General features: G+C 50.0%; 1 protein-coding gene across 1 annotated transcript; it reads left to right on the forward strand.

The window, feature by feature from the left end:
- Positions 1-13,994: 13,994 nt before the first annotated feature.
- Positions 13,995-19,561, forward strand: KCNK15 (potassium two pore domain channel subfamily K member 15). The gene is made up of 2 exons (XM_079129641.1): positions 13,995-14,311; positions 18,054-19,561. The coding sequence occupies exons 1-2, from the start codon at positions 14,029-14,031 to the stop codon at positions 18,761-18,763; spliced, it is 993 nt and encodes a 330-aa protein (XP_078985767.1). The 5' UTR covers positions 13,995-14,028; the 3' UTR covers positions 18,764-19,561.
- Positions 19,562-19,563: the final 2 nt, after the last annotated feature.

A 19,563-nucleotide genomic window follows, 5' to 3' on the forward strand; every position in this document is an offset into this window, starting at 1 on the left:
AAAAAAAAAAAATGCATTTTACATGCTTCTCCATGGTCTACCTGTGTTTGTTTAAAAATAAAAATGGTGTTTCCATCAGGATCCAACTAGGAAGCGGAACACTCCATATTCTAACATTTCTTGTTAAACTGCTTTTATTGATGGATAATTCACATCCGGTTAAAAGCACAAGTCTTTGGCTCCTGCTTGAAAGGAGCCTTACATACGTGAGCACCCACGTGACCAACACCTCCATCCAGGCAGGAGACATCCCATCATCCAGGAAGCTCCCCCGGCCCCTTCCCGGCATCCCAGCCTCCAGGGTAGGCAGCCACTGTTCCCATATCTAGCACCATAGGTAAGTTTTGCCTGTTCTTAAATTTCACATAAATAGAACCATAGAAGGTACTCTTTAATGACTGTCTTCTTTCACTCAGCATAATAAAAAAGGGGGGGGAGATTTAATGTAGGGAATTCGTTACCCACTGGAAAGGTCAAATACCTGGAGATCAAGAGGAGGAATTCACACAGCCCAGTGGTGGAGGGGCAGAGAGAGAGCCCAGCCGGAAGCTGGCCCAGCCACAGGAGGTGAAGGGCAGCTAGGCCTGTGCCTCCCAGAGACCCCAAACCGGGCAGGAGAGGAGGAGTGGGGCCTCTGCGTTCTTCCCAAGTCAGACAGTGACGTGAGGGCAGGGACGGGAGCCCTCTGTTGAGGGGAAGTGGTTTGGGGGCAAAGGCCATACCTGCAAACCAGGCTGACCCTCGCCCTTTCTGAAGCTTTCGGAGCCAGAGGTCCTGGGCCTGGCCTGGCTGTCCCCAGGAAAACTGCACTCATTTCCTTAGTGCCGCATGGGGGCTGTGTGGGGGCTGAGCATCCCTGCCCCCGGTGCTGTGGGCACAGTGCCTGACAGTCTGTCCCAGGGACCCTGAGCACACCCTCCTCCTCCTCGTTGAGTGCAATAATGGAGATGGAGTTTCTCTATAGGAAGGGCAGCGACAGCCTTAGCAGACACCCCTGCCTGCCAGGACACCCAGCGCCCTCCCTATCCTAACTACACCCCTGGGAACAGTGGGCACCCAGCCAGGCCCTGCAGGCCGGCCCAGGACCTGCCCAACAGGTCAGCGCCAGAGTGCTACACGCTAGCCGGGAGCAGCTTCCGGCACCAGCCCTCAGTGAGCGCCCGCTGCTGGTTCCACACACCGTCTCACCGAATGCGGGTGGTGGCTGTCACGTGGTGGTCACCCTCATTCTGCTGTGGAGAAACCGAGGCGGGTGTAGCAGAACCTCACTCTCCATCCTGGCTGGGAAGGCAGAGCAGCCAACCAAGGCCTGCTTGGCCCCCCTCCCTCCCTCCCTCCGTCCTTCCACCTTCTTGTCCTCCTTCCCTTCCCTTCCTTTTCCTTCTTTCTGGTATTTTTAAATGAAGTATAAAGGTCTACGGACCACAAGGGTTCCGTTCGTCCAGGTTCTGTCTGTGCAGTGACATGCAGGGGGGACAGGACCATGCTCCTCTACCTCCCGCTGCCAGCTCCCTCTCATCACCCCGCCAGGACACCACCTCCTGACATCCTCCATCCAACCGCAGAGTGGCCGCACCCGTTCTTGAACTTGGTTTGAATGACCACACAGTATGTTCTTTCCTGCGCTGGTGTCTGTTCATTCGCCGTGTTTGCGAGTCTCATCTGTATTGTTCAATTAACAGTCCCTCATCCCTCCCATGCCTGCGCGATGGTCTACTGCAAGAATACAGCTCATTTCATTTATCCTTTCTACTCATGATGGACATTTGGGTACTTTCCAGTTTGGAGCTATTAGTTTGTGTCTAGCAGTGTCTTCGGTGGCCCTTTGTAAACACTCCTATTGGACATTTGTCCAATTGCGATTGCTCAATTGGGTCCTATGTTCCCCCCACTGGGTCAGATTATCCCCCAATATAATGGAGGAATATACATATAATAGGTGCTCAAAAAGACTTTTGCAGAAATAAAAAACATAAGAGCTAATATTTATTGAGTTCTAACATCAGACCTCAGCATCTTTTTGTAATGACTCAACTTGACCCTCATAATAATCCTTTGAAGTAAGTATGATTATATTCTTTTCACAGATGGGGAAACTGAGGTACAGAAATTAAGGCAAGAGTCCCATTTCACACCATTCAAAGTTGACAGAATCAACTTTGAACTCAACAGGACTCAAACTCGGAGAGTCCTGTTCCAGAGCCCCAGCTCTGAGCTGCCAGCCACACGGAACACGGCAAATGGGGGGGGGGGGGGTAGGAAGGCCTGCGGGAGTTGCCTCGGGACTAGAAAAGGAGGAGCCTGTGCAGAAGCAGCTGGACTTGATTCGAGTTGCAAAACTTTGTCTGAAGGGAGGATGCAAGGGGCAGAGGAAAGAAGATGATAAACACATTCTCGGGCTTTCTGCTGGGGGTTTGGGAGCATCATGGGCCATGGACAGAAACCAGCAAGAGCAGAGATGAACCACTTTAGGAGGCAGATGGGAGGGAGTGTCCTACATGTTCTGACTTCAAAGAGCAGCTCTCACCAAGGCAGTGTGGCTGGAAATAGGTGGAAATCAAGACAGACAAAGAGCTCACATCTGGCAATGAGAATCTGAGTCCTTGTGCAGAGGGGTGCAAATCGTCAGCCTGGCTGAGCTGGCTTCCTCTTGGAAATCATAAATGGTCCCTTTGGGTGTCTGTGTGCATGACTTCTTGTTGCCCCTTCTGCAGGGAGCAGGCCTCAGAAACTGCCTGCCTGGGCTACCTCATCTCTGCCCAGATGAACGCAGCAGCCAGTTCTCTCTCGGCTTCCACCCTTCCTCCTTATAGTCTGTACCCAACGCAGCACCTTTTAGCACACAGCATCATTTTCTCACTTATCACATTCATTGTTTGCAGGCTGACTCCATAAACACTTGAACTTCTTTTGTCTGCTCTGTTCAATGATGGATCCCATCATTTGCAGTGCCTGGTGCAAACCCAGGTTTAGCCATTGCATGAATGACATAATCTGTCTTGCTTGGGAGAAAATATTTGCAAATCATGCCTCTGATAAAGGGATAATATCTAAAATAGGTACAGAACACAAACAGCTCAATGGCAGGAAAACAAATAAGCCAACTAAGGACCTGGGCAGACATTTTCAAAAGAAGACATTCAAATGGCCAACAGGTATATGAAAAGATGTTCAACATCACTGATCACTGGGAAACGTAAATCAAAAGCACAAGATACCACCTTGTACCTCTCAAAATGACTACTATCAAAAAGACAAAAGTTAACGGTGTTTTGGTTTAGATATGAAAGTGTCCCCCAAAAGCTCATGTGTGAGACAATGCAAGAATTTTCAGAGGGAAAATGATTACGTTATGAAAGATATAGCCCTGATCAGTGTTTACAGATATGGATTCACTGGGCGGTAACTGTAGGCAGGTAGGGTGTGGCTGGAGGAGGGAGGTCAATGGGGTGTGCCTTTGGGTTTATGTTTTGTCCTTGGTGAGCAGGGTGCACCCCCACCTCTCTCTCCCTCTCTCACTCTGTTTCCCGGCTTCCAGGTGGTGAGTTGCTTTCCTCTGCCATGCCCTTCCAACATAATGTTCTGCCTCACCTTGGCCCCACAGCTATGGAATCTGCCAACCATAGACTGAACCTCTGAAACCATGAGTCAAAATAAACTTTTCCTCCTCCGAGTTGTTCTTGTCAGGTCTTTTGGTCATGCTAACACAAAACTGGTTAATACAGCAGATGAGGACATGGAAAAAAGGGAATGCTTCTACACTGTTGGTGGAAACGTAAATTAGTACAGCCATCAGAGAAACCAGCGTGGAAGTTCTTCCAAAAACTAAAAATAAAAATACCATGTGATCTCCAATCGTGCTTGTGGGTCGATACCCAAAGGATTTGAAATCAGCATGTTGGAGAGAGATCCGAATTCCCACGTTCACCGCAGCACTCATCACAATAGCCAAGATACCAAATAGACCTATGTGTCCACCAGAGGATGAATGGATAGAAAAATGTGGTATCTATACATAGCGGTATACAATTCAGCCTTTAAAAAGAAGGAAATTCTGTCATTTTAACCACTACGGATGAACCTAGAGGACATTATGCTACGTGAAATAAGTCAGGTACTAAAAGACAAATACCACATGATCTTGATTATATGTGGAATAGAAGCAGAGAGTGGAACGGAGTGATTACCGGAGGCTTCAGGGTTGCGGGGAGCAGGAGGATATCGGTCCAAGGGTCCAAAGTTTCAGTTAGATAGGAGGAATGAATTTTGGGGGATTTTATTGTATAGCATGGTGACTAATAATCCTAATTGCTAAGAGTAAATTTCAAATGTTCTCACCACAGAATATGATAAGTATTTGAGGTGACTGGTGTGTTAATTAGCTGAATTTAATCATTCCAGGTTGTATGCATATACCATAACACTGCTTTGTACCCTGTCAATATGTACAATTAAAATTTGTCATTTACAATAGAATAAATCTAGTTTTCTTCTCAAAAAGGGATATAATGAGACTTAGGAAAGTTGAAAAACTGGCGCGGCTTCCTGGTCTGCAGGATTTCCCCGTGGCCATGACTGCGTGGACCTGAGTTCACTTGGCTCCAATTCCGGCAGTTCTCAAAGTGCTGGGGGACCCCCAGCCTGGTTTTTATCAGTCATTGCCTGGGAACTTGTTAAAAATGTAAATACCTTATGCTCCATCCCATCCCTACATAAGCTTTGGGGTAGGATCTGGAAGTCTGTGTTTTAAACAAACCTCCTACCTGGTTAAAATCTGTGTAATATTTAATATTAAGAGTGGCTTCAAATGCATTTTTGGAAAAGGGGAATAGAAATGTGCTATTGCCCCCTAGTGGCATTTGCATGCATGAACAGTTGAAGGCCAGGAGGCCTCTGAGGCAGGGGCCCCACTGTGGCTATTTCCAGAGGTGCAGCCCCATCTGGTCAAGGGAAGGGACTTGTCCAAGGCCTCGGAACGAGGCAACCAGAGGTGAGCCTAGAAGTTTTTTCCTATTTGTGCTGGATGCAGCTGCTTTCTGTCTCCCAAGCCAGGCATCTCTGGATGGCTCCCCAAGCCCTCTGCAACATTCAGTTCGTCCTCCCATCAGCCAGGAAGGTCTTTCTCAAGCACGGTCATGACTATGTCATTCTGCTTAAACCTCTCCAAGGTCCAGAGTTGCCCTCTGGGTTGGGTCCAGAATCCTTCCAGGACTCTCAGGCCTGCTGTGTCTTCCAGATTCTTCTATGCTCCAGCCACAATGGATGGTGTGGGCTCACCACCATCTACCTTGGAAGGAGAGGTTACCCATGGTCCCATGTTCCATGAGCTAACAGGAAGTCAGCCTGCATCCCCATGACTACAATGTGGCCTCAGATCTGAGGTACACTCCTGGCCCTGGGGTCATGTTATGGTTGATTCTTGAGAATTCACCTTCTTACTCTCTTGCTGCAATCAATTATGACATCAGGGAGACCTAGGAGCAGGGCTCGGTCTCCAGATCCCCATGAGGTTGGCTGGCAGACCTGGTCTAAGTGTTCCGATCACACTGGTCTGAACTTACGCATGTCACTCTCATGCCTCCAGCCCTGGTCGCTGGTGTTCATAGTGATGTCTTTCATCTCAGACTGTCTCTTCATCTTAACATGAGCCTCTTGGCAGCTTCTCTCCCACCTGGAGCCCCCAAAGAGTCAAACACAGGGAACTGACTTTGACTTTCAGTCCTTGCTCACTACAAGAACTGACCCCCATGTCCCTTTAATCCTTTGCATCCCTCTGTCTCTGAGAAATACCCATTTGAGTCCCATTCTCCCTCTCTCCTTCTCTTGATACCTGCTCCATACCTGCTCTGATTAAAACCCAACGTGGTGTCCATTCTGCCTCACCCCTTGTTCTCGATGATCAGTTTGGGATTCCAGCATGGCCCCTACAGATGGCCAAGTTCTCTTGAGTCCCTTCCCCAACTCAGAACGAATGTGATAACCACCTTTTAAAATGTGTGACACAGTGCTTCATTATTAACACATATACAGCAAAGTCTACTCTGATTACCATGGTTTCAAAGTGGTGATAGTAGAAACAGTATTTTTGAGATATCTGCAACCACTTCAACGTGATATGAAAAGATCTGTGATTTCTATTGGCAACAAATGGGTACCGCTAATACTACTTTGTTGTCTACATTCATAATTGAGGGAACTGTTAAATGTCAGAGATAGTGGAAGTGAAGATGCCCTCATTTTCCCTTTCAGGTTCACGAATCTCTGAATTCCATCCACAGAAAGTATTGAGGTCTGTTGTCCTCAGGGGAGGAATCTCAGCTTTGGGCATGGCAGGGCCACAAAAAAGAGCCGGGTTCCTGAGTGACTACTCGGAACAGATCCTCTAACACATGTTCAATTGAGGGAAAAAGACTAATTTTGTTTTCAAGAACATGGAGACTCTGAGAGTAGGCCCAAGTCCCAGCTGTGTGACCCTGAACTTCAGTATTCTCTATGATCCCTGCTGTGACCTGAATGTGTGTGCTCGCTCCCCAGAACGCATGTTGGAACAACCCTGAGGTGATGTTATGAAGAGGTGGAGTCTTTGAGAGGTGATCTGGGTGGTGCCCTCGTGAATGGGATTTAGTGCTCTTGTAAAGAGGCCTGAGGGAGCCTTCTGTCACATAAGGGCACATAGAAGGTGCCATTCATGAGGAACAGGTCCTTATCAGACACTGAATCCACTGGTGACTTCACTGTGGACTTCTCAGTCTTCAGAACTGTGAGTAATAAATTTCTGTTGGCCATGAATTACCCAGTAAGTAAAAATACCAGTAAGGTATTTTTGTTATAGAAGCCTGTGTAGACTAACACAGTTCCAGTCTTGTAGGATTGTCACAAGGATTGTGTTGCCAACGTTTCATTGCTGTGACCACAAAGCCTGAAAAGATCAGCTTAGAGGAGGAGAGATTTATTTTGGCTCACGGTTTCAGAGGATTCAGTCCGCCATCAGCGTACTCCATCTCTCTTAGCCTATAATAAGGCAAAACATCATGGCGGAAGGGTGTGGCAGAGGAAAACTTCTCAGCTCATGGCAGCAGGGGAAGGGGCAGAGAGAGAAAGGAGAAAGCAATGGAGAGAGGCCAGAGAGAAGATAAGTTCTTTCAAGGTACGTACCCAGTAGCCATCTTCCTCCAATTAGTTCCCACCTCCAGGAGTCCATCCAGCTCCCAATGGATTAATCCACTGATGGGGTCAGGACCCTCATGATGTAGTCCTTGCCTAAAAACCTGCCTCTGAACCTTGCTACATTGGGGACCATGCTTTCAGCACATGAGCTTTTGGGGAACAGTCCAGATCCAAACCATAAAAAAGATTAAAGGGGATAATAACTCCAAATGCTTCTAAACTTTATGGCAGTTTATACCTGGAGTCTACAAACACTGGCCAGTGCATTAGTACTAAAAACAAGGGCAACACAGTGAAATCCCATCAGGTTAATGAATCCCATCTGAAGAACAATTCTTTACTCTGTCTCAGATTATGTCCCTCCCAACATGAGGTGTTATGAAATCTGTTCTTCTATGAAATGGGGGGGATTGTAAAGAGTACTTGTAGATTTTTTCCTCACTGTTCTTATGTTGCAAATGGAGCTGGCAGTGTTGCTTAGGTTGGTAAATATTTTATGAAGCTTGGTTGTTTTAAGAAAACCCCAAAGTATGAGAATCATTGCTCTCTATCACCACAGAAACATTCCATTCTTATTATCACTTAGAACTTAGGACTTGATTCCTGACCTGGCACAAGCTTGACTAATAAGAAAAGTTAACAGGTATTGAGGTTCCAATGTGCCCACACTGATCTAAATATTTCCTGTTTGTAAATGGTGTATTGAATAATCCAAATTGGTGAAGGACATACATAAATGAATTCGGTTTCTTCAGTCATTTTCTTCCAACACATTCAGTCACATCTCTCTTTCACGCCTCTCTGTCCAGTTTGAATGTCCAGTTATATTATATTTAACACTTCCCCTAAATTGCTCACTTGACCTTTCATCTTGATGCAATTTAATTTAATAAACAGTTAAGTAACCTATGTGCACCTTGTAAGGCAAGGTAGAGGTAGAGGCCATTAAGAATGATGACATACTGAAGTCAAGAGAAGTGAGGCAACTTTCCCAAGGTCACACGGCTAGTAAGTTGTGGGTACAGGATTCAAACCCAGGTTGTTCGGCTCCAGAAACTTGCCTTTCACCTCTCTGTTCCTAGTCCTTTGCTTGTGTAGGCTGAGGGGGCTGGGCTAGGGCAAGGAAAGCCAGTGTAAGCTTCCTAAGAAAGTCCCCCCACTGAGTCTTGTGGCTTCCTGAAGTATAGTATTTAGCACCCGGTGTCCATCCTGTGGCTTTAGCTGGAAATCTGAGAGATAGGAATTCCATTGATCCATAGTGGTCGGAGGGAGGTAGGAGAGATTGAAGGGATTTGGGATTAGCAGAGGGGAGTGAGGGGAGTGTGGGGCAGTGAGGATGGGAAGGACGGCAGAATGAGACAGACAGTATTACCCTATATATGTGTATGAAAACAATTTAAAAATTAGGGGCTGGGGAGATAGCTCAGTCGGTAGAGTGCTTGCCTTGTAAGCACAAGGCCCTGGGTTCAATCCCTAGCACCTAAAAATAAATAATAAATTAATTAATTAATTAATTAAAAATTAAAAAGAAGAGTCCCATTTAAGAGTCTGCTATACATTGTCATCTAAGTTAATCTCCACAACAGCCCTACACAGTAAGTGTATTAAATAGACTAATTCTAGCTGCTGTAACAAACAAGGCAGGCATGTCTGGTTGGACAGCACCTTCCTTCACAGGATCATCAGGTGACTTACCTGTGTGACTCCACCATTCCCCAGGGTTCAGGGGCCGCTGCGTCTACACTGCAGACAGGGACGGAGACGCTCACCTGCTTCCTAAAGACCCTGCCTGAACGGACACTCCCGTTCTTGCTCCGTTCGGTCAGTGCAGGCTGGTGCCACTGCCGTACGTGGATGTGAGAGAGACTTGGCATTGGGGTGTTTGGCTGGGCAAGTGTCTTCCAGGGCCACTCCCACATTACAGAATCTCTTCCAGAGTTAGCATGACAAAGATGCTCCTTACCAACCTGGTTAACCTGCTCGCCAGACTAACCAGTGCTCTGTCTGGTTGCAACGCTCCTGCCACAGGCCTCCTGAATGCTAAAGGCTAGCAGGCCACTTGTCCCCTTTGGGTGTCTGCCACAGAGTGGCATGCTTGCCAAGAGCCTGCTGGGTTTGTTCCCAAACCAGTTTGCACCAGCTGCACTTGTTTTTGTGAGATCATTGAATTCAATATCCCTTAAGCCGGTGAAATACAAGTGCAAAAGGAAGAGATTTATTTTTATGAACACTCTATAAGGATAAGTTGCTACAAAGAAATACTGTTAAATTAGGTGTGGAAGAAACAACCACAAAAGAGCTGTTTAAAAAACACACAAAACATAAGAATCTAGGGGGATTTCGCCATTAAGTTGCTACACAAGTGTCTCCAGGTCCTCGCTTTACTTTAAATAAACCAAAATTAGAAATCAGAAGACAGGGCTGGGGAGATAGCTCAGTTGCAAGCACAAGGCCCTGGGTTTAATCCCCAGCACCGCCAAAAAAAAAAAAAGAAAAGAAATCAGAAGACAGATTCTGGATGTAATTTATTTAAAGAGAACAATGTGCAATAGCAGACCTAAGATTAGATTAGAAAGTGAGTGTATGTTTATGTTTTTGAATGAATAAAATATTCAAGGTGACATCATTTAAAAGAATTCCCTGCTTCCTTGATTAACCACTGGCCCCAATTGAGCCAGATACATGGGTTTCTCAGATTATTATCCCCATCTTCTAGGTGAATAAACTGAGGCCCAGGATAACAGCAGGGTGAAGCTCACATTGAAAACCAGCCAGTCTGGTGGCACAGCCTGCAAGCTTTCCCTCTACGCCATGCCAGCACAGTGCAGTGGAACTCCATGATGAGGTAGGTGTCCTGTATCGTCCTGTCCAATGTAGTAGCCAAATCTGATGCACATTGAGTGCAATAAAAGAACAGAGTTTTTAAGCACAGCATAATTTTAATGAACTTAACTGTAAATGGCCACATACGGCCAGAGGCTAAGGTAGGGGACAGCAAGACTCTGTGCTACTCTGCTTTTAGTTTTTCTGGCCTCAGACTCTGAGGTCTTTGCTTCACATTGAGAGCCCTGTTTCCTCTGTTTCTGCTACCTCTTGATTCCAATACATGAAGTTGCTGGGGACAGGAGGGGCTGGCCTGGGCAGGGGGAAGGACAGGCTCCTGTGCACAGTGGCTGAGCTCCAGTTACTGTATGGCAGCAAGGGCCACCTGAGTTAGCTCCAAGCCCAGCTCCTTGCTGGCAGAGGAAGGCTGCTGTTGGGAGCAAGAGCCCAGCAGACAGCCACCCCTCCTGGGCTCCCTGCTCCTAGGTCACAAGACTGTGAGCAAATTACTGCAACCTTCTGAGCCCAGGTTTCCTCCTCTGTAGGGTGGGACTGCAGCATTGCCATGAGGATTAAGTGGAGGGGTGCTGCGGATTACAGAATTCACTTTCATCCTCCCAGGACCAGTCTGGCTCAGACCAGAAAAACAGCAGAAAAAAAAAAGGGGGGGGGGGTGTAGGATGGACAGAAAAAAAGGACCTTTTAAAAAAATTTACTGTGAAAATTCTCAAATACACATGAAAGTAGAGAAAAATGGTCTAGCAGACCTCTGTCTGAGAGAGAGAGACTCTTCTCTCTTCAATTTTTAAATTAGTAACTATTGGTAAAGTAATAGTTTGTTAATTATTAGTAGAGGTCTTACTATCTCCATTAAGCCAAAGACATTGGTCCTCAGGAGGCTGATGAGATGTCTCACAATGGCCTCAAGTAATGATCATGAACATGGCATTAGGACTCAAGCAGTCAGGGATGGGGGCATGTTCACACACTTGTCATTTGCCCCTCAAAACACACGCTCATCTTCCTGGGAACAGTGTTGCTCTAGACTGGAAACACACTGATATTTCCTTGGCAATACTTAAGGTTCCATCTCTCCAGGTCTCCAAACCATAGGTTTTATCTTCCAGTGCCCAGAACATTCTGGGAGACCCTAAAATCCTACCAACAAAATTCTTTAATTAGTAAGAATCAGCTTTTGAGTTCTTGCAGTCCAGATGCCTAAATAATAACCAGGCTGCAGAAAGGCCATAGCTGCCATCTCCAAGTAGCTAGTACCTGATGTCCCCTGAGGTTAGAATAATCCATTCTAAGAAGAAAGCGATCTTGTCAGGGAAAATGGCCAGAATCTCTGGTCTTCTGGAAAATCACTGAACTATAGTTTAAGTATAAAAGTCAATCTCTTAAGATCTCAGTCAGCCTGCAGAATAAGTAGTTTGGAAAGGGGAAAGAAGAATGAGTTGGGTGGAGGGCTGCTGACATGAACCAGTGCTACTCCATGCTGGTGCATGTTCACACATTTCTGTTCAATGCCCACAGGAATTCTGTTAGGCAGCCATTCCCAGGGTCCCAGGATACGAAACCAAGGTTCAGAGAGGTACATTCACTTGACCAAGATGGAATGTAGGCCTCGCTCACCCTTCTTAACCACTGCCCCATCGTGGGTAGCCTTAGATGTGTCCATCGCTCATTCTGGGCCTCCACTTCCTCTCCCTGACATGGGAATGGCAAGGTCTGGCTGACTCACAAAGCTTTCAGAAGGTGCTAGACTCAGATATGAAGTGACTGAAGGGTGCCTGGGGCTCACCTGGGGACTGGAATTACTTTTTTGTTGTTCTCAAAACTGACAACCTTGGAGCTCTGGAAGAAGAAACTCCAAGGCCTTCCTGAGGGGTCACGGTTGTGACACTAGCATGACATGACAGAGGAAAATCACTTGGTCCCCTGATCCCCAAAGCCAGGAAGAAGGCAGAAGCAAGAGACCTGAAGGTGGGGGCTGGCGTTGCTGTTTTTGGTGGCTGTTCAGCTGACAATTTCCCAAGCTGAGAAACACACATACACAAACTCTAACCTCCTCTGCCTTAAAATAGAGCTGCTGAACCAAAAATGCCAAGCATAGGGCAGAGTCACCTGCCTGGAAGGCAGACAGTTCCTCCCTTGGCCCTAATAATACCCACGCACAGCAGGTGCATTAGACAGAGCACCTCTAGCTGTGTGTCACAGGACCCTTGCAGAGGAGGGGGAGTGTGGTGGCCCAGGCTCCCTAGCCCCTCTCCAGGTGAGGACAACAAGGTCCACAGAGCTGAGGGGGCAGGGAGGGAGATGCCAGCAGCATCAGTCCAGACTAGTGTCGTGACCTCAGGAGACAGCCCCAAGTTCAAGTCCTGCCTCAGCTATGACCTGGCAGTGAGCACTTGGAAATTCTACCCAGCACCTGTGTTTCCTGGACCCTAAAGTGAGGGTTCCATGGTGATGTCTATGAAGATGTCCAGTTCAGAGGGGGCTCCCCAGCCTTAGCCTTGACCCTACTTCTGGAAACAGAATTCTTCATCTCTTCTCCACCACCACCTGGTAAAATTAGGTGGCTGCAGCAAACAAGGCCAAGAGTTGCGGGGAGAGGCTGAAGCCAGCTTGGGGACAGGTGGTGCATACTAAGACTGCAAGCAGAGACCTGGGGAGGCTGGGAGCTTCCGATGGCTGCAGGGGAGGCTGCCCAGTGCTCTGCCTGGAGTCCCCAGGCAGGTTCACCAGGACTCTGAAAACAGTGTCACTTCGTACTGGGGGACTGGAGTGGGATCCTAGAGGAGTGGGGTCAGTGGAAAGCGCCTCTAACACTGGGTTGCTCAGGCCAAAGACCAGCGGCCACCTTGAGTCCTCTGGTTTCCCCTCTGTGTAACTCATCAGCAAGTCCTATTGCTCCAGGTATCAGAGTAACAGCCCCAAATCTCAGGGGCTCATACAATGGAGCAGAGGTTCAAAATGGATGTTCCTGATGGTAGATGACCTTGTGATGTCTCTTTAGTGTTCTGCATTCAGCCTGCAGGTGGGGAAAGAGGGGAGTACTGTGGGGACAGATCTTGAGGGGCCACACTTGGGAGTGGCATGCATCCCTTCTGCCCATAGTCCATTGTCTACTGTCTGCAGCTTGGTCATGTGGACACTCCCAGACACCAGGAAGAGCGGGCAATGTGGCTGGCTGTGAGCCTCGCTCTACTTGCTTAAGGTATTCCAGATCCATCCAATTCTCTGCATTTCCAATGCAGTGTGCAAAGCCAGGCTGCCTTAAGAACCCATTTGGAGTACACGACCTCCCCAGCAGCCTCACTCTGCCACCGGCCCCCTTCCGCAAGGCAGCCCAATGCTCTTTTTTTTAAATGTGGATCAGATCATTGTGTGTACGTGCTGCTTCTTGCAGCCTTTCCGTGGATTTCCGTCCTACTGAAGAACAGACCCACATAAGACCCTGTTGACATTTCCTGTCTCCCTTCTGTCTCCCACCCCAACCTGCACCCCAATTCTCTTGGTTCCAGCCACACGGGCTTCCCTGCTGCTCTTGGCTGCCAAGCCCGCCCCCTTCTGTTTTGAAGCAGAAACTTGCACTGGCTTCCTGGATTCTCCCTGCAGTCACACCTGGGGGACATTCCTGACCCAGGAACATGTCCCCCAGGCACTGCTTTCCTCTTCATCACACAGTCTAAGTGATCGTGGTGTCGGTTTGTTAGCCAACCCTGCTTACAGCTTTATTTCCACGGGAAATTTTGTTTGCACCAGTAGGTGCGAGGTAAATACCTGCCGGAAGGTGGACTGGCGGGAGGAAAGCAGGCGTGGATGGCTTGCCCAAGATCGCGGTGTGAGTTAGCGGCGGAGACTTCTGCAGACCTGGGCTGGGCCTCTGCTGGGCGGTCGGGTTTTCAGACGCCCGGCGCGGGCAGGTGCAGGAGGCGACGCGGCGGGCGGGAGCGCGGCTGGAGGGCGGGCGCTCCCCGCCCCTGCTGTCGTCTGGACCCCGCGCGGCGGTCGTCGGGGCGCGGGGCGGGCGCCATGTGGACGGCCAGCGTGCGCACCGCGGCGCTCCTGCTCTGCGTCCTGTGCTACCTGCTGGCGGGCGCCGCCGTCTTCGACGCGCTCGAGTCCGAGGCGGAGAGCGGCCGCCGGCGGCTGCTGGCCCAGAAGCGCGGCGAGTTCCGGAGGAAGTACGGCTTCTCCGCCGAGGACTACCGCGAGCTGGAGCGCCTGGCGCGGCAGGCCGAGCCGCACCGCGCCGGCCGCCAGTGGAGGTTCGCCGGCTCCTTCTACTTCGCCATCACCGTCATCACCACCATCGGTGAGCCGCCGGGCACCACCCCTCCGCGCCTGGGCGCTCGGTCCCAGCCCCCGGCGCCTCTGGGTTTTCTTGCCACCTCCGTCCAGCAGAGTGACTTTGGACGGGTCCTTTAGGCTCGCCGAGCCTCTCTTGCCTCCTGCCGAGGAGAGCTGTCAGTCCACCAAGGCAGGACCTGAGGCGTCAGCGTTTGTTGAGAGGCTGCGCCCAGGGCTGGGGGACCAATTGTCCAGAGTTGCTTCCTTGCCCGTTGCATCACACCAGCCGTGTGACCTTAGACGAGTTGCTTAAGATCTCCGAGCCACATTTTTATTGATTAGCCCTACTCCGGTTTTATGGGGAGATTGTTATCAAGGAGATAATAGAAGCAGAAAGTTTTAGCACAGGGCCTGACACAGAAAGCACCACCAGGAAAAAAAAAAGGGGGGGGGGTGTCCTGCATTCTAATAATTATTCTGTTACTCCATGAAAACAGAGACCTCCTCTGTCTTAGTCACTGCTGTATGGCCCAGTGCGTAGCACATAATAGATGCTCAATAAATATTTGTTAAAGGGTGACTAATTACCACAAACTTTGGATCTCACCCTAAGGGATCGGAGCAGTTCTTTGAAGCATCTGGGCCACCAGCTGTTGCCATGACTACTGTCTGACTGGTACCTACTGAGCCTAAGCCTGGGGAAATGGCAAAGGAGAGAAGCAGGTGCTGCAAGGCTTCAAGTTTGGTGCCGGCCACTCCGCAGGCTCAGCTCAGGATATGCAGGCACCTCCTTGGGCTGGGAGCAGTAGTCTTGGAGGCCCCAGCCTTGGAGAGAGTTTCTCTGTACTGCTCTTGCAAGCAAATGGGAGATGTGGGCTTAGCCATGCAGTTCAGAGCACAACTTGTACAATTACGTGGAGTTTTGTGTTCCTTTCCACTGACACCCACCTACTCGGGCAATTGATTGTACCTCTCTGAGCCCGGGTTTCGTCACAGGCAAAATGCAATTGTCCTACCTCACTCACTGGGTGGCTGTCTGGTTTAAGTGAGGTCAAGTGTGTAAAATACTTGGCACGTGCCTGAGGCTAAGGAGGCACTGTTCATTAGTAATAATAATTCATTACTTGTCAACTATGAGCCCAGCTCCCATTCAGCCCCTTAGTCCCCTCCTGTCTACATGGGCACTACTGCTTATCTGGGTTCAGCCTGAGACCTTTCCTGTCCATGTGTCATTGTGGATGTCACCCCACCCACCTCTTCTGATTTTCCCTACATTCTTCGGAGGCTTCCCCAGATGGGTTTGGCATCCCTCCTGCCTGTATCCCTCTAACATGCATGTGGAGTCCTGGGAAAGAGTAACTGAGTGGAAATAGGAGTTTGCCTTTTTTGACCACGTGGGGGCGCCAACACCTGTTCGCTGGTCTGGTCTGCTTAAGCCAGCCTTGCAGAGAGCCAGGCACCAGAGCCCAGGAACCTGAGCTCTGTTTGGATAGAAGAAAGGCATTAAGAAGCCCTGGGGATAGTGACTTACAGCTCAGGTCCTGGGACCTTTGGACAGTTCCTTCCTCTGAGCCTGGTTTCCTTATCTGTAAAATGGGGATAGTAATGTCATCTCATATGGTCACCAGGAAAGCTAAAGAAGATAAGCCATGTAGAGTACCAGTATGTTTATCATGATTTGTTTCATTCTCTGCCCAAGTCTGGCATAGCCCGGAGCAGGGGGAAACAGCATTTCCTGGTCTTTTATTCCTAAAGAGGCCCTGCTGTCTCCCCTTAATACTAGATTTCAGTCAATAAATTCATGGAGCACATACCACAGTCTTGTCTTTGAGCCGGGCACTGGTCATGGGGGACATAGAGAAGTGACAGCCATGGTTCCTGCCCTCAAGGAGCTCAAGTCTGATGATGGACAGAATCCCCCTTAAAGGGACAGAGCCAAATTGTGAGGGCCATGCAGTAACACAGCAGAAGGCAGCCGTGGTTCTTTAGATATATGTGTATGTTGTGCTGATGGTGTGAATGGTCTACACGCCCACAGCGCGCACTGCACAGGGTACGAAAAGGCGTAGAATGAAAAGGAAAGCTCCCTGCTGCCCTGTCCCTTAACCCATCACTTTCTCCCTCTGGAACAGAGTCACCACTTTCTTGCGTATTCTTCAATCTATATTCTCTGCCGATATTCCTTTAAACAACACTGTCATAGAGACATTCTATCATACACAATTTTGTCTCTTGGCTTTTTCACTTAATATATTTTGGTGATGTCTTAATGACAGTCCCTAAAGAGTTGTGTCATCTTTTTCATTGCAGATAGCAGGGTTTCTCAGTCTGTGAACTACTGACATCTTGGCCTGGGTAGTTCTGTTGTGGGGGGGTCCTGTGCATTGCAAGATGTTAGTACCTGTGGCCTCTACCCTGGAGAGTCAGCAACACACAGACACCCCACCCCTGACCCCAGTCATGACAAAAATGTCTCTAGATATCGCCAAATGTCCCTTCAAGGGAAAAACCACTCTGGGCTGAGAAATACTACTGTGCGGCACTCCATTGTTTGGAGCGCACCATGATGTATGCAGCCAGGCCCCTACTGATGGGCACTTAGGTTGTTATTTTTGCTCTGACTGACAACGCTATATGACAACCCAGGGCATATGTCGTTTTGCACATGTGTGAGGGCTAACTTCCTAACTGTAAAACCACACAGATCAGAAGGTGTGTGTGTTTTACACTTTGGCAGGAGGGGCTGATCTATTGGAAGAGGCATATTCTATTGGAGAGATGAACCTTACTTCTCCCGGTTGATGGACCCTTGAAAACTATTGCTTCTCTCTCTGGAAAGAGTGACACACCCACTCATTTGGCATCAAGGGCATCCTGATCCAAGACTCAAGTCCTCCCATGTCCAGATCCCCTACAAGAATGAGGGGCCCAGTGAAGAAACCCTACACAAGATCCAAACAGGATCTGGTCAAGGAGTGTTTAGTGAGGGATGGTCAATGGCAGAGGCAGAGGTGGGATCGGGAAAGGGAGGAGTGGGCTGGTGGAGAGAAGAGGCCGTCCAGGCAGGGAGAAACCATGAGAAGCAGCACGTGGAGGTGGGTCCTGCTGGAGGGGAAGCAATGGCGGAGCCAGAGAGTGGGCTGCCAGACCACGGGTGAGGCAGGAGAGAGGTAGAGTCGCCAGATCAGGAAGGAGCTGGATGCCATGGGAGGCTGGGCCTTTACCTGGTGAACACTAGCAGCCATAGAAGCCTTTGCCTGGTTTGGTGTGGTTTCAAGGCACACTTACCCGTAGTAAAACAGCATTTCTCAGAAGTGGGAAATTAGGAAATCAGCACATTTCCCTCAGCCTGCAACTGCTTCATGCAGTTCTGCACTTAATTAACCCCTCCTCCAGCTTCAGCCACTGGTAACCACAGATCTGTTCACTGTCCCCATAGCTGTGCCAATTCCAGAATGTCATTTCAGTGGAACGATGTGGCACCTAGCCTTTTGTTGCCCCAGTAACAGCAGGTTGTTCCTTTCACCGCCACAAAGACTTTATTGTTGGGATGTACCACAGGTTCTGTTCCCTATGGGAGGGACATCGGGTTGTTTAGTCTGGGGAGATTATGAATAACCACTCAAGGTCTTAAAGCCGGGGAATGGTCCACTTAAGTCCGGCGTCTGAAGATGCTCCGCGGGCTCTGGGTTGGAGGGGACACCCAGGAGCAGGCTATGGTAGACGCAGCGGGCACTCACCACCCTCCCTCCGCTCTCCCCGCGCAGGGTATGGCCATGCGGCTCCAGGCACGGACTCGGGCAAAGTCTTCTGCATGTTCTACGCGCTCCTGGGCATCCCCCTGACGCTGGTCACCTTCCAGAGCCTGGGTGAGCGGCTGAACGCGCTGGTGCGGTGCCTCCTGCTGGGGGTCAAGCGCTCCCTGGGCCTGCGACGGCCGCACGTGTCCACCGAGAACATGGTGGTGGCCGGGCTGCTGGTGTGCGCCGCTACCCTGGCGCTCGGGGCCGCCACCTTCGCGCACTTCGAGGGCTGGTCCTTCTTCCACGCCTACTACTACTGCTTCATCACCCTCACCACCATCGGCTTCGGGGACTTTGTGGCGCTGCAGAGCGACGAGGCGCTGCAGAGGAAGCCGCCTTACGTAGCCTTCAGCTTCCTCTACATCCTGCTGGGGCTCACCGTCATCGGCGCCTTTCTCAACCTCGTGGTCCTGCGCTTCCTCGCAGGCAGCGCGGATGCGCCCCAGCGCGCTGCCCGCCGTGCCGGCCCGCTCCGCCGGGGGGCGCCCGAGAGCCGCGACCGCACCCGGCCGGGCCAAGCCGCCGGCCCCGGGGGCTCCACCTGGCTCTCCCGCAGCATCCGGCAGCTGGAGAGGTGCGCCCGCGACAATCTGGGCTTCTCGCCCCCATCGAGCCCTGTGGCCGTGCGCAGCAGCAGGGCAGACAGGCCCCGGGCCCAGCGGAAGTCCATCTGACAGCCCTGCCCAGGCAGGGGTCAAACCTGGTTGGGAGCATCTGGCTTCGCCTACCAGAGCACCTGCCCCCAGGGCTTGGAGAGGAGCGAGGGCCTTGAGGTGGTCTTTTGCCACAAGCGGTCCCTCATTACCTTCTTGAGGTTCATCCCTTCCCGCCCCTCCAAAAATATCTTCATGCTGCCTCATAAGCACAAGCTAGTCTGTAGTCACTCTGTAGGTGCAAATCCTAGTCCAAATTGCCTCAGGAAGGCGAGGCCACATTAGCACCTAGGAGAGGCCTTGCACAGGACCCCATTACCAGCTGACCCTTCGGAGCGGGGACATGGCAACGTGTGTTATGAAGAGGTGTTGTTGCCTGTTGCTGGGGAATGCAGGAAAACATACAACTTTCAGCATGGGAAGCCTATCCTGGAAGCCAGGTGCTCAAGCTAGGAGCATGGGGAACAGATGCATGGAAGGAACCCCCTAGGGGTCATTTTTTGCACAATTTAAATGACTTCTTTCTCTTCATCCAGCATGTACAGTGGAATTGCTCATGCGTGAATGATCGCCCCACCCCATGAAGTTGATACTTTGTCCCTAGCCAGCACCACTTCCAGATGAAGATCTTGGCAACAGCCCCTGTGTCACTAGGACCACCTGGAGGCAGCCCAGTCCTGTGGGATGAACTTTATTCTGGTCAATCACCAGCATTGTGACTTTGGGAATCTCATTCCTTCCTTGGTTCTCAGTTTCCACATCAGTAAGACTGGATGCACTCAGAATCCTGCTCCCTCCTGTGCAGCTCCAGTGGAGCTTCC

Source organism: Sciurus vulgaris (assembly GCF_902686455.1).
Source record: "Sciurus vulgaris genome assembly, chromosome: 2".
Lineage (NCBI taxonomy): Eukaryota > Metazoa > Chordata > Mammalia > Rodentia > Sciuridae > Sciurus > Sciurus vulgaris.